Source organism: Pteropus vampyrus, unplaced genomic scaffold (assembly GCF_000151845.1).
Source record: "Pteropus vampyrus isolate Shadow unplaced genomic scaffold, Pvam_2.0 Scaffold50, whole genome shotgun sequence".
Taxonomy (NCBI): domain Eukaryota; kingdom Metazoa; phylum Chordata; class Mammalia; order Chiroptera; family Pteropodidae; genus Pteropus; species Pteropus vampyrus.
The window spans coordinates 351,184-365,930 of NW_011888831.1; the positions used below are offsets into that span (position 1 = coordinate 351,184).

The 14,747-nt window shown below is 45.4% G+C and overlaps 1 protein-coding gene and 1 pseudogene across 1 annotated transcript; both read right to left on the reverse strand.

The window, feature by feature from the left end:
* Window positions 1-230: 230 nt before the first annotated feature.
* Window positions 231-9,181, reverse strand: ALOX15 (arachidonate 15-lipoxygenase). Its single transcript, XM_011359687.2, has 14 exons — window positions 9,010-9,181; window positions 7,227-7,431; window positions 6,869-6,950; window positions 6,654-6,776; window positions 6,382-6,485; window positions 6,024-6,184; window positions 5,244-5,387; window positions 3,836-4,045; window positions 2,358-2,444; window positions 2,102-2,271; window positions 1,806-1,927; window positions 1,108-1,208; window positions 818-985; window positions 231-709 (listed from the first exon to the last, which is right to left on the reverse strand). Exons 1-14 carry the CDS (start codon window positions 9,142-9,144, stop codon window positions 530-532), a joined length of 1,992 nt encoding a protein of 663 aa, XP_011357989.1. The 5' UTR covers window positions 9,145-9,181; the 3' UTR covers window positions 231-529.
* A 4,996-nt stretch (window positions 9,182-14,177) lies between these two features.
* LOC105291979 lies at window positions 14,178-14,393 on the reverse strand (annotated as a pseudogene).
* Between the last annotated feature and the right edge of the window lie 354 nt (window positions 14,394-14,747).

The window sequence follows — 14,747 nt, forward strand, 5'->3', positions numbered from 1 at the left end:
TCTTGAAAAATGCTGTGTTAATGGTTTGCTCTGTGTTGTTCCTGGCTTCAGGACATGTGGCTAAAACCCATCTAGATAAAAAAGATGTGCTACATTCTTTTGCCAGTGTTTGATTTAGGATCCTTTGATCTGAGTTCTTTTCATTAGTCTAAAATATCTTTTTGTTTTTAAACTCAGAGCAGTTTCAAAATTATAAAAAACATGGAGTAATATATATTATTACCCTAGTCTAGTCTTGAAACAGTTTATATTAATGTGACAATTTTGTGCCCTGTGGGAGATCCCAGTGATAATGGAGGAAGGCAGAAGAATGGGAAGAAAAGGAGAAATAAAAGGGAAACAAGGACCCTAGGCAGTACATCTAAAGTAAAATTTGTTCACTGTGGGCATATACAATATAAAGGTGACACTTTAGGAAAGGTACAGATAGGAAGGGACATACAGGTAGTTGGTGAAGGGTAAGACTGAAAGCAATGGAGTCATGGCTTGGGTGGAAGTAGGGGCTAAAACAACCAAAGGCTGGGGGTGCTCATATGGCCACGCTGTTTTCCACCAGGCTGGGCCGCAGGTACTCATAGGGCATGTCCAGCTTTGCATTCCGGATCTCAATTTCCTTATCCAGGGCAGCCAGTTCCTCCCTGAACTTCTTCAGCACAGTTTTGGGCTCAGGGCCCGAAAAATACTCCTCCTCATGCTGGCCCACAGCCACCTGAGATGGAAAGAAAAAAGCAGCTGAGAGCCTTATGACCCCTAGTTTGGTGTGCCACACTTCCCCACAGCTGCCCCTTTCTCAGGGACCTGAGCACCTGGCTCTCACCATAATGGGCTGGCGTCTACCCAGTTGCCAAACGATGGACATCTGGAGAGAAGCCTGATGAAAGTTGGGCAATGTTGCCATCACCGTCTCCAGTGTCGCATCCTTGGTGGTCGGCGGGGGCAGCCGCATTGTGCAGGGTGTGTTAGGGACCCAAGAGTGCCAATCCAGCTAAGGAGAGGCAGATATCTAGAATCAATGTCTGCTAAGCATAAAAACCCCTTAGCCACCTGCACACAACTGCCTCCCCTACTCCAGGTGCAAATACTCAGCTGCTCCCCTATGATAAGTACCTGGCCCTGGTGTGTGGAGGAGTGCTGGCCAGTGCAGGTGAAGATGCACATGGTGACAAAGTGGCAAAGCTGGTCCCGGGACTGTAAGGAAATGGGAAATCCTACAAGGGATAAGGAGACTTAGAAGCTGTGAGGCCAGGAATAGAAGCAGAGCTCAAAGAAATGAGGCCAAGTGAGGAGAACAAGAGAGGGGAGATGGGGTACCAAGGATTATCAAGAACTATTGTGGGAACTGATGTGAGTGCAGGTTGTAATGGGGGAAATGGGGAGACCTGCTGGGAGGGCTCCACTTGGTGGGGCACTGGTATGGCTCATACTGGCTCACAAGAGTCAGTTACACTAAATGTTCAGGAATTTAGCAAGCTGGTTGACATCACATTGGTAGCCACAGTGGAAATATTTACAATATAAAAATGGATGAGTGCTACAGATCAGGGCTTTTTCCCCCAGAGATCCAGATGTTAAAAATTTATGGGTAACCACTGGTCCCACTGCATGCATCTGCGACCTAGAGGAGTTCTTAATGCATAGGATGGGGATCTGTCTCTGAGAGGAAAAAGAATCTGAGAAGGCCTTTGGGCATTGTCATAGAGGTTGGACATGCTTCTGGAAGTTTCCATAGATGGAGGGAGGATTCTGGGGAGATTCCGAGGACGAATCTCTCAGGTTGGAGGCCTCAGGGCAGGGGCTCAACTTACCTAGGTCCTGGGCCCCTTGCAGTCCAATTTCAGTGATCTCTCGACACCAGGTTTGCAGCTCTAGATCCTCTTTCACAGCCTCATCCATCTTATAGTAAAGATTCACAATTCCTTCTACATAGCTGTCAGCCAAGGGGTTGGGTCAAGAGAGTTGAAGCTGACAGAGAGCCTCAAGGTCCTCCACCCACATAACCAGGTGAAGGTCCCCAGCCCCGCAACCAAGACACAGACCTCCAGTTCTCCTGGCCTCCCCCTCTTCACTGACCCCCAGCAGCCCTGCCTTTCCCTTTCCTCACCGAGAGATGATTTCCCAGAGCCTCAGGGCATCGTGGGCATAGAAAGAAGACTTGACTCCCAGGAGTCCCCGGTCAGCCAGGTCATCAGGGGGACAAAATGATCTATAGGTTAGAAAGGCTCCCGCTCGCTTGAGTAACTCCACGTGGCCTCCCCCACCGGTGCTCACCACCTGAGTTGCAAGAATGGGCAGGGTCAGGCAAATCCACCTGCTGAGGCCAAAGCATGAACTCCAGAATCCCTCTCCTCTCTTCATACCTGGTCGAAAACACCCATGGGAGAAATCAGCCCAGACCTGGCCCGCACATTAATTTCCATGGTATATCGCAGGTGGGGGATCATCAGCTGGAAGGAGACAGCAGAGAAGGGCAAAGTCAGAAGATAGCTGTGGCCAGTCCCTGCAGGATACTGGGGTTGAGGAGTGAGAAAGGTACCAGGTCTTCAAGAAAAGCAGAGATGTGAAGTGCAGTGGCCCCTGGACATCAAGTGTGTTCAGTTGATTTGTAATTTGTGGCGTTCCACAACCCATTGACTTATTGCTCTATGATAATTGAAAGAAATCATTCTTTTCTTTTCAAAACTGTTCAAGTTCTAGCTCAGTGTTTTCAACGTTTTTTTCAGTACCACTCTACTCTAAAGAGCCTTTTTGATAGTTTTTCCCACTTTCACCCCCGTGAAATTTTAATGCTACAGATATACTATATCTATTATATAGTGTATGTATATATGTACTTTGTACATTAAAATTATAAGCTTTTGCCCCTCCCAAGAGCCACTTTCACCTCCTTGGGGAGCATAATTGTTTCCATTGAGAATGCTCTAACCTGCCTACCTTTGGAACTTCATCTCCTACTCTCTCCCTTTTGTCCATTATGTTCAATTTCTTTCTGTTCTTCAAAATGCCAAGCTTGTGCCAACCTCAGAACCTTTGCATTAGCTGTTCCCTCTACCTAGAACAACGTGCCCCTTGATCATTTTATGGCTGGCTCCTCATATTCTTACTCTCAATGTCATCTGCTCAAGGGAGCTTTTCCTGACCAATCTAAACTCACCATCACATCATCCTGCTTTGATCCTCTGCATTGTGCTTATCACAGCTGATGTGTTACAACATAGTCTTTATTGTCTGCTAGCCCTAAACTGAAATGAATATCCTGCAAAGATCAGAATTTTGCTTGTCTTGCTTAGCACTGGCATCTAGAATGGTTCTTGCCCCATAGGAGGCACTCAAGAAAAAAGTTGAAGGGTGAATACTCTATTCTAATTGTCTGTAACAACCAAACAAACAAACAAAAACAGGCTATTGCTGTTGACCTGAGCCCCTCCAACTGGCCTATGTGTTACTATTTTAGAACCCTTCAAAACTAGCTGGAAAAATCTTTTATTTGCATAGTCCCTCTTTTTTGATAGAATCCTCAGTCATTTGTGTGTAGTGTTTATATACTGTATGTCTATCTATCTGCACTTTATACATAAAAAAAGTAAGACTTCTCATCCCCCACCACTCATCCCTCTCACCCCCACCTTGCCAATGAATCATTTTCACTTTTTTTGGGAGGTGATGTCACCTGTTGAAAATGCAGAGCAAGCCATACTTTCACTGCCTTTCTCACTTGTCTTTCATTGGTTGGCTCTCCCTACACCCTGAAATTCCACAGAGAGGGTGCCTCCAGAGGTGGGACTGTGCCATGGGGCGAAGAGATGGGCAGACAGGAGAGAAGGGGATAATGTGTTACCTTGAAGATAGGATGTATCGATGGAAGGCACCTCATGGTGGCTACAGCAATAACTTCAGCCATCAAATGTCCCCTCAGAAGATGAGAGTGCAGCTCATGAAGCTGGAAGTCAGAGCTACGGACCCAGCATTTGGCTAGGAGCCAGACCATTGGGGGATCTGTGGGCAGGAAAAGTGGTGGGGGAGGGGATCCGATGCGTGGCAATTGGAGCTGGAGAAAGGATAAGAGTGTAAGGAAAGGGAGGGGATGAGTGCCAGATGCCCAGCAGATTCCTCACTCCTTTGCATATTTAACCCTCCCTTTTTCCCCAAATTTGCTTAGCTTTCTCCATCTGACTGCTGCTACTCTCCAACAGCCACTATTCCTTCCCCTACCTTTCCTACCAGTTAACATTGTGCAAGCTGCTCTGCCCCAGGACTTCTGCAGAAACCGCTCTTCCACCGCCTTCTCCAGCCTCCACTTCTCCTTTTAGTTCCCTCAGTGTGGACAAGATTCAAACCCTTGTTTCCTTTATCCCACACTTTTTTTTTTTCAGATATCTCAGTCTCTCTCCAATCTTTCAACACCACCCCTCCCTACACAGCTGACTAAGTCTCTAGCTCTCAGCTAGTCCCTAGCTAGATGTCACAATTTGAATATCTCCCCATCACCTCATAATTGGCTAGACAAAAGCCAACTGAGCATCTTTGCCTCCTTATTTGTCTTGTTTCTGCAGATGCCTTGACTCTTTCCTCTCTTCTTGAATCTAAGCCAGTTTAGTTTTCCTCTATACTCCCATCCATCTTTTCTCTGTACCTCCACAGCTATTCCCACATCTGAGCCCAGCACTTCCACCTTGGACAATTGCTGTAGCATGTCACCCTATTCTCTATATATCTAGTATCTCCCTTCTGCAATCCATCCTAAACACAATGGCCCATATGATGTGCCTACAGCATCTTTCACAACAGCCTTCACCAACCTCCTCTGTTCATAGTCCTTGTTTTGGCATCCATGGCCCACCGCAGTCTGGCCCCTCTCACCCTCATATTATTCCCCACCACTCCAGCCCAACTGTCCACTGGTAATCTTCTGATTCCTCACACTCAAGATCCCTGCCTAGCCCATTTTCCCCTTGTGTGGAGGAAGGTCCTGCCCCTCCCCCAAGATTCATGCCCACCTCACCTCCCATGACCCTCTCCGACTGTTTCCATCCTCAGGTACTTCCTCGGTACTGGAGCTTATTTAGATTTGCCTAATCTGTATCTCCAGCTAGACTGCAACTTTCTGCCTTTGTCCATTTCCTCTTTTAATGCCTCCCCCAGTGCTTTAGCACAAGGTGTTAGCACAGAGTGACTCAGGGAATTTGAGTGAGGAGCTGAGCTGAGAGGGCCAACCATGGGGAAGCAGAAATCCTGGGTCCTCTCACCTGGATGACCATGGGCAAGAGTTTCCCATCAGGCTGCAGTTTCAGCATGACCAGAGGGGCAGCCAGGTACTGCTGGCTACACAGGATGTTGTTGGCCTTGATCTCATCCAGCAGGGATAAATCGGCTTCAAACAGTGTGCCTCCCTAGATAGGAGCAGAGGACAAGGGCTGCTGTCAGCATAAGGCCTCTTCTTCCCACTCTGCTTCCCCAAAGGAAAAAGAAAAAGAAGGAAACTAACTTGTCTCCATCACCTACTTTGTACCAGGTACTGGATCATGTGCTTATTGCCTCATGTGATTCTTACATGCACTTGAATTAGCCCCAGTTTTATAAAAGAGGACACAGATGACCAGAGAGGATAGGTATCTTGCCTGAAGTCACACAGTTTATTAACAGCAGAGCCAGGAATCAAACCCAAGTCTGTCTCACCCTATAATCCATGAGTTTTCTCTCTCAATTGATCCATGTTGATTCCTGATTAATAACCCCACCCCTGACCTGATTCTCTTACTCCATACCCTCCTTAAATCCCTAGCACCAAGGCCCAGTTATATCATTTTAACTCTGTCTCTATCACCCACCATACATACTTCCTCCACAATATGCATTTCTCATTCAGAGAGGAAGGCCATGAGGTTGTACTTCACTCAAGATTTTTTCTGAATAGAATCCCTTCTTGCTGTCAGGCAGCAAGTTGGACCCATATGGACACCACCGCAGGACAAACACTGATCCCACCTCCATTTCACTCTGTGGTCCCCTTTGTGCTATGTCCATACCTGAAGCTCCTTCTCCAGCTGGGCCTGCAGCTCCTCCATTCCTGGAGGGAACACTAGGCGGGCAGGAAGGTGACTGGAGCGTTTTAGCAACATGGGGTTGGCGCCGTTAAGAAACTGGTACCCAAATAAGGCATCCTCCTTCCAGGAGTCCCGCACTTTCTCTGGGGATTGCAGTTGTGGAACATGCTGTGAGATCTGAGCTCTTGGTTCTTCCAACCCCCACCAAACCATCCCCTCTTGACCCCAGCCTATCAGAGGGACCCAGATCTCAAGTCTCCCAGCCCTGTTTTGCTAGATTGGCGGGGGGGGGGATCTGGAGTAAGGGTCCTGGGAGAAGTAATGGGGTAGGAAGACTGACCAGCCAGCTTGCTCTGGCCACACCAGAAAATCCTGTTGAAGTCATTTAGATCCTTCCAGCAAGTCAGAACATTTAAAGAGTCTTTGATAGCTAGGTCAGCCAGCCTTCAGGGAAAGATATGTAAAGAGTTTGAGTTATTCTCAGAATCACACATTACAACCAAAGGCACCCACCTAAGGCTAGTCCAGCCATGTGAAGTCTACAGGAGCTTCTTGGCCTCCACTGGACCAGGACACCTCCCTCTTACCCAGCCCCCCATTACTTGTTCTCACCCCTTGGCCAGTGAAGCCTCAAAGTCAATTCTCTTGTCCTCCAGAAATCTCTCATCTACAGGGAGGTCATCTAAAGTGGTCGCTGCCACATTCAGGATTAACCCATCCTTCCAGTTACCCCACCTGTGGGGCAGAAATGAAATCAGGCATTGGTGCTGGGAAGGGCCAGCACCCTGTGGGGTCAGGAGGAGTCAGGAGGCAGGATTCAGGCTAACCGGTACAGCTTCCTTCTCTCTTCCAGCTCCTCCTCCCGGTGTTTTCTGAACAGGTCTTGAGGGTCATCTACCACTGTGCATCCTAGAAGTGGGGAAGAGGGCATGGGCGGTGAGGCCTCTCCTGAGAGCCTGTCCTCTGTCCCTGCTAAGGCTGCCTCTTCGGTCTCCTTCCTGGGGCGGAAGCCTGACCCTTCGACGTCGTGCCCCTCCCCAACCTCCAGCAACCCACTCTTCCACAATCTGCAAAGAACTGGCCCTCCAGTTCCTGCCCCAAAGCACTGTCCCCTCTTCTCCTCTTCTTCATTCCTAGCTTCTCTTGTGTCCCAGAGATCTCTTCACACCCCCACCCTACACTCACCAGTGCCCTCGGCTAGGCTCAGGACGCCATCGCCCATCACCCAGCGGTAACATGGGAACCTGAACTCGTCCCCACTGGCCCCGGGGCCTTGCACAGAGATCCAGTTGCAGAACCAAGCATCATCCTGAAAGAGGCGCCGTTTCTGCAATTTCACGAACAGCAGCGGCCCCAGGTAGTGCGACACGTCCTCCTTGAATTCCGTCTCCTGCAGGCGATATAAGAGGTTCAGTATCCGTGAGGTTGCAGGAAAGGACACTTGGAATGAGCCCTCCTCCCCCAAACGCTCTTCTTGGAAAGCTGGGTCTAAGGGAAAGTGGGGCAAAAGGAGACAGAAAGAGAAAGGGGTCACATCGAACAGGTGGCTCTATGACCCCATTATGAGTCGTCGAGTTCCTCAGTCCGGATTGAGGCGGAGAAGGGAAGATACATTCCTTCCCTCTCCTTTTTCTCCCTGTAGTCATTGATTGTGCCAAGCATTGAACTGGGCACTGGACACCGACGCCACGCCTTGAGCTAACGCACAGTTGCACGTGAAGATACACTGTTAACCAAGCAGTTACATCAGGGAGACCACCTCCAAGGCTGAGCGACGCAAAAGCCCCGCCTGACCTGGGGCAGGCTTCCGAAGGACATTCGAAGTGGAGACCTCTAGTTGAGAACGGTTTAGCTAGGGAGAGTGAGAGAGAAGAAAAAGTGGGGAAAAATGAGTGCCAGGGAGAGCCCCGAGAGAGCTGGAGGCTGAGCGAGGGCGAACGGCCGCGTAGAGCGTGGGGCGCTGAGCGCGAGATGTGCGAAATGAGCTGGACCAGATTGTGAAGAGTCGAAGGTTAAGGGCTTTGGATTTGGTCTTGAAAACAAGCGGAAGCCATTCAAATGTTTTAAGCCATAGCGAATGTTTTAAGGGTAGGAATGTATTTGGAACAAGTCGCTCTGGCTGCAGAAGGGCTTGCAAGGACAGGAGAGAAAGTGGCGAAGCATGACAAGAGGCTAAAGGTGGCGTAGGTTCAAGGAGATCTTGGCGGTCGGAGGTGGGTGGAAATCTGGACACAGTGACGGAGATGACCAGGAGATAGAATTGACAGCGCTCAATTCTTGGTTATACAGAGGAGATGGGAGGGGAAGGCTCGAATGACAGACACCTGGGGGAGGCAAGAGGAGAGATCTGAGAGGTGGGAAGAAGCGAGGACCTCACTTGGGCATGTTTCTTTGAGGCGTCCGTGGGACAGACATCTGGATCTGGGGATCATGGAGAGAGCTGGACGGGAGGTGGGAATTTGGGGATGCGAATTGCGGAGGAAAAAAAGTAACAAAAGCTATGGGCGAATACGAGGTAGCTGTGATGCGAGAAGAGAAGTGGGTCGGGAAATTTATTGTTCTAGTCTCTTAGCTTCTTCCCCCTACTCACCCTCCGGGTTCCCCCATCCCGCCCGGCCTCACTCGGGTGGTAAAGTCCTCAAGTTCGGAGATCTAGCAACAGCCGAAAAGGTTAGAAACAGAAGCTTTTAAGAACAGAGAAAAGAGGACACTCCCGGCCGCTCCAGGGGCCCTGAGTTTCGAGAAGAGAGAGCATTGTGAACGACAGACACGCAGGAGTATCCTCTCTATTCCAAAGAGGAGGGCGACGGGAATACTTATTGAGCCCTTGCAGTGTGCCACGTATCGCCCTAAGCGCTCTGCCCTGCGGTCTCTGAGCTCTCTTTGCGCAGGCGGCACGTCTCTTCTCCGGTATTTGACCGCCTTGCGGGCAGCGGCGCAGCCCATCGCCCGGCTCCCGCCAGCTCACCTTGCCCCGCACCGGCCGCAGTCGCGTCCCAAGCTGAGCTTCTCCGTGCTGACCGACCAGCCACAGCTGCACCTTGTTGTTGGAGCCCGCGTAGAATGAGGACCCAGTGGACACACGAACGCGGTAGACACCCATCTTGCTCGAAGAAGTTTCTTGCCTTCTGAGGGGGCAGAAGAGCGGCCGCGCCAAATAACAGGGCTGGAAACCCCGCCCCTCAGGAATCTTGCGGGGGTGGGGGGTCAGGGCTGTGGGTAGCACGTCTCCGACCAACCAGGCCTGGCCACCTGCTGGGTCCCCAGCTCTCGCAGCAGAGTTCAGCCCCAGCCATGAAGGTGGGGCCCTGGAGGAGGCCCAGGGTGCGGACCATCATCTTGGTGGGAGGAGGATAGAATGGGAAAGTAGAAAAGGATTTGGGCAGAAACCATGCAGGAAGCGGGAACTGCCGCCTAGCCCAACAGGCAGACGTGTGGATGGGAAACCTACTCCGTCTAAATTCTCTCCCTCCCTCTCTTTCTCTCCCTCCTCACAAGTTGGTTCACCCCTGCCAACGGTCATGCTTAAGGCTGTAGAGATGGATAAAGGAAGGAAGCAAGGAGACCTGGTCTGCAGCAGCATTTGAGGAAGGCATTTGGGTTACCGAATTAATTTGACCAACTTTGAACACTTTCTACTCTTCCCTGTGCCAAGCTCTGGAGCTCATCCCTTTCTAGCTTAAGAACCCCTCCCTCTCTGTTGCCTGTAGCATAAAAATACAAACTTCTTGGTATTCAAAGCCCTTGATAACCTGGCCTGTCTTCCTCCCATCTCATCCCATTGCACCTCATCCTCATCTCTGGTTCCTCCACTTCAGGCTGGAGTGCTATGTTTCCCAGAACCCATCATGTTGTTTGCTTGTAGTCCTTGCTCCTGGAAAATTGTATTCAGCCTTCTAAACCCTGGTTAGACTCCAGTTTTTCAGCGAAGTCTTCCTTGGCCACTTTACCCCTCCCCACTCCCCTCACCAGAGTTATCAGCTTCTGTTCTACTGCTTTAGCCCTGTGCATACTTCTATTATTGCACACTTAGTACACAGTAATTGTTTATATGTCCATATGCCCCACCTAGGTGAGCTCCTAGGCAAGGGCCACATTTCCAGCATGATTTACCCACTTTTGATTCCCCTGGATTTAGCACACATCAGGCTGTGGATGTCAATAAGTGTTTCCTGAAACACAATGAACTGAAAGATCAATTATAAATAAGTCCTTCTCTTAGAGGAGACAAAGGTAAACAAATAACTCCCAGACAATGTAAATAATAAGGGAATACTAGAACAAACTCTGAGACCACCATGATATGGACTACTTATCAGTCTGGTAAAACAAATGAAGTTGATGGAAAATGTCTGTAATGTATATTTTCTCCTTCATTTATTTTTTTAGTGGGAAGTATATTCACTTGATTCAAAGTTCACAAGGTACAAAGTGGTATTCACTAGTGTCTCCCTCTCTCTTGGCCCAAGCCACCCAGTTCCTCAGCCTCCAGCTGTCACTGTCACCAGTCTCTTTTGTGCACATTCACAAATAAGTACATACCTAAACTTTTTGTCTTTTTTCTGCACATGGTAGCAAACTTTACATACTGTTCTGTACCTTATTTTTTCCACATTGCAACATAAATCAGAAGATACTTCCATGTTGGTACTTAAAGAGCTTCCTTGTCCTTAAAGTGGTCATAATATAATATATGAAACCAGTTTCTTATAAGTGGACATTTAGCTTGTTTGCAATCTTTTGTAACTATAAAGAATTTTTTACTGAAAAAAAATTACCTGGTATATATTTATCATTTCTCATATGTGAGTATATCTTTAGTACAAAATCCTAGAAATGAAACTTCTAGGCCAAAAGCATGTGTAATTTTGGCAGAAATTGCTAACTAGCCCTCCGTAGAAGTTGTGCCAATCTACACTTCCATCATTGAGTCCACTCATTCTCCCTCACTCTTGCCAATAGTGTGTTGATAAACATTTTTACCTTAGCCAATTTGATAGGTGAAAAATGGTACTCTAGTGTAATTTTATTTGCATTTCTCTTATTATGAGTAGGGTTGAGTATCTTTTTATGTTGTAGGAGCCATTTGCATTTCCTTTTCTGTGAACTAGCTATCCCATTTTTCTATTGGATTTTGGTCTTTTTCTTATTGATTTGTAAGAACTATTACTATATTAGGAAAATTAGCCCTTTTCCAGCTCTATCACTACTAAGAGGGTCCCAATAGCAATGACAGTCCTTTTTACCTACCTCATCTCCTTAGAACCCAAATTCTGGTCTATAGTATTATTCTCCACTAAAAGAAATCTGGGATCCTTAGAAAGTAGCTGATTCCAAGCCTTAGGGCAGGTAAAACTCAGGATAACTTGAAACGTTATTATTGTCAGAAAAAAAAATTAAAGGTGCTCTCAGAAAGTCATAGCAGTGCTAATAGGGCAAAATGTTCAATTCAGGGGGTTCCCACTGGCTGTGTGTGACTTTTGAGGAGCGAAGACTAAATAATAGGTAGAGTTAATTGAAATAAGTAAATATATTAGTTAGAATGCTTTCTAATTGCAAGTAACCAAAAAATCAATTGGTTAATTAGTTGTAGTTAACCACCCCCCAAAAAAATCAATTCAAAATGACTCAAACAATAAGGAAAAATTATTATTTCAGAAAAAAAGAAGCCCACGGAGTAGGTTGGCTCTATGGTGGTTAGTTCAATGGTTCAACAGCATCATCAAGGAGCCAAGATTTCTTTTCTTTTATTTAATTTTCTTCTATTTTTCTTCATCAGATAACTCAATGAATTATCTCCTTGGCAAACTGCCTACTACCACTCCAGGCATCCTATACAGGCATAACAACATTCACCAGGAAAAGAAAGACCATTTCTTCCTGTGCCTCTCTTTTAAGAACAAGGGAAGCTTTCCCAGAAACCATTTAGCAGTTTCCCCTTATCTATCTTTGGCCAAAACTGCGCACCAAACCCAAATCCTTCAAACAATCAAGAGAAATAAAACCACCATGATCATCTTAACCTAGTCAAGATTTACCCCTGAGTTACATGAGGAAGGATGGCAATGCAAACATATTTGGGGCCCCACTAATAAGCAAGAAATAAATACTTCATAGTAATATTTAAAAAAAGAAAAATTACTGTAAACTGTTACAAAAATGTATAATACAAAAGATCAATTATATTAGGATTTTTGAAATTCTTATAGGTTTTATAAGAAATGGAATGTTACTAAATATGAGTATGTGTGTTTCTTCTAAGTACAGATCTCTTTATAGTGAACAGATATATGCTCGTTTCCACTGTGAAATGGAAAAGGATGAAAACATGGAACTGTGTATGAGCTAAATAGTCCCGGAAAAAATAAGAACTGTTCCAAGAACAGAAAAGACTGATCAGCACATGTGGCTACACATGATAACCAAGTAGAAAGGAGACCCAACCAGTTAACCAGCACTGGTTACATTCCATGCCCAAGGAGAAAGGGGGTCCTGAGCCAAATATCCTAAAGATGAGCACAAATGTGCAAACACAATCCTTCTCTTCCATGAGATGAATCCACTAGATGCTCCTATAACCATATGCCATTAATAACGCATAATTTTCAAATAATGCTAACAAAGCAAGTCAATATATCATAATGACAATAAGGGGTTCCATAACTCTGGCCAAGTGAAACTAAAGGAATACATCATCTCAGATGCAAAAACTAAAAACATGTGGAAGATACAAACATTAAAAGACTTATTGGAGTAACAAGAGAAGTTTTACTATAACAAATATAGCTTCTTGGGAGAAACAACAAGCTTCAAAGCCCCAAGCATGAATCAATCTGTTGAGAAGCCCAATTCTAGAGCTTCAGTGCATATCAGGTTCTGAGACAATATTCTTTGGAGGTATACAGGGTCTGACAAAATTTTGGTAACACCAAGAAAACATCAAAAGAAGTATTTCAGCAAACTTAAGAAAGTACGTTTTTTCTAGAGAAAAATAAGAACGATGTTTTTGAACAATTTAGTGAACTAATGAATTAAATCCGTGGTGTTGGTGTTTAAAATTAGATTTAAGTATAATGACAGTAAGTTTTGTAATCACTGTATTTGTGTTTATATTGTGTACTGTTTAAAGTGTATTCAAATAACCATTGTAATAGCCCGCTGAAATGTGAAAGGGTTAAAGAATAATTAAAACCTGAAACTGGACAAAGGAAGTCTATAACTTAGGCCTAGTTTCTGGAATCCCTAACCACATTCTGTTAATCATGAAACTTGTAACAGTGAGCTCATACGCTAACTGCCAATTTTAGCCTGTGTAACCCTGCTTGCTTGCGTGGCATGAAAAATAATCAATTGTATATAAGCTGAAAATTACTGTTTGGCCCATGAGAATACTGGCTATTGCCCATGGGAACATAGGCAATCACCAATAGGAACATAACATTCTAACAAGAAGCTTTCTGCTTCTGTACTTCCCGCTTGCACACCTGACCAGTGGGTTGACAGGTAGTGAATAGGAGAAAGATGGACCTTTGTGTTTAAGACAGAATGAGGAATGGGATTTGGGGCTTAAAAACCTTGTATCTTGGCAATTCGGGGCTGCTCCTTTGCAAGGACAGCCGCCGGCTAATAAACTGTCTCCTGGTTAAGAGCACTCAAGTTGGGTCTGGTTATTCTGGACACAACAACCATCATATTAAATCTGTAATTGCAGTTTAAGTTGTTTAAGGAAATTGATGAAGTTTTTAATCAATGTTTAAATATTAAATTTTATTTTTCAAAGTTCTGTTTATAGATACATGTTTAATAAGTTGAGCATTAAAAAATACAAATATTTGTGGGATGTTCTCTCCATAGACAAAAATATTCTCAAACTTTAAAACTGCTGTCAACAATGTGCATAAACTCTATTAACAATAAACATAGATAAATACCTGAAAGGATATAAAGCAAAGGATTAGCAATGATTATTTCTAAGGAGTGGTAAAAGGTGGAGAAGTGACTTTCATTCTTTACATACTTAGACATTTTTTAAACTTTTTACAGAAGCATGAGTTATTTCTGTGATCTCAAATTTTTAATCTTTTTTTCATAGATCATATTTTTATTATCTTTTAGCTGTGATGTTCCAAGACTGTTTTAACTGCTTCTTGGTATCTCAGCTAAGAATGCCTGCCTCAGTTCCATCTGGAAATTCACCATAGGTACTTGTTGCTGCTGAGATTGCCTCGGCTACAGCTGACACTCTTGGTTGCTCAGTGAGGCTGTACTTTTACATTTGACTTGGACTTCCACCCCTGGTACATACTATTGCATAGCCCCTCTCAAGTATAATTGATCCCTGGTCTGCTTCATCATGTCACTGGCTGCTCCTCAGAACAGAATATCAGGTATCTCCAGTGGCTGCTCTGCTCTCCTCAAAATTTTAATCTTGAACAAAATTCAAGACTCTAAATGCTATCATAAAAGTATTAATTATAATTAATCAAACGTGGCTATAAGGAAAGCCCCAAACCGAAGTTCGAATTTTCTTTTGTAAATGAAATTCATAAAGATCAAAATGTAGTGGATAAAACTCAACATCTGTAGAAATGGCAGAAACTTCATAATTTTCTTGTGGACCAAAAGTGTGGTTGAAGAGTTGGGAAGACACCCAAAAGTCATTCACAGTAATGTCCAGGTAGTTTCAGCAAGGTTAGATTATGATGT

Excerpts from the sequence above, each read along its gene's own strand:
- ALOX15 (XM_011359687.2), bottom strand. The coding sequence starts at position 9,144 with ATGGGTGTCTACCGCGTTCGTGTGTCCACTGGGTCCTCATTCTACGCG. Across the intron at positions 6,486-6,653 it reads GAGGCTTCACTGGCCAAGGG|GCTGGCTGACCTAGCTATCA; the intron begins GTGAGAACAAGT and ends CTTTCCCTGAAG. Across the intron at positions 710-817 it reads GTAGACGCCAGCCCATTATG|GTGGCTGTGGGCCAGCATGA; the intron begins GTGAGAGCCAGG and ends TTTCCATCTCAG.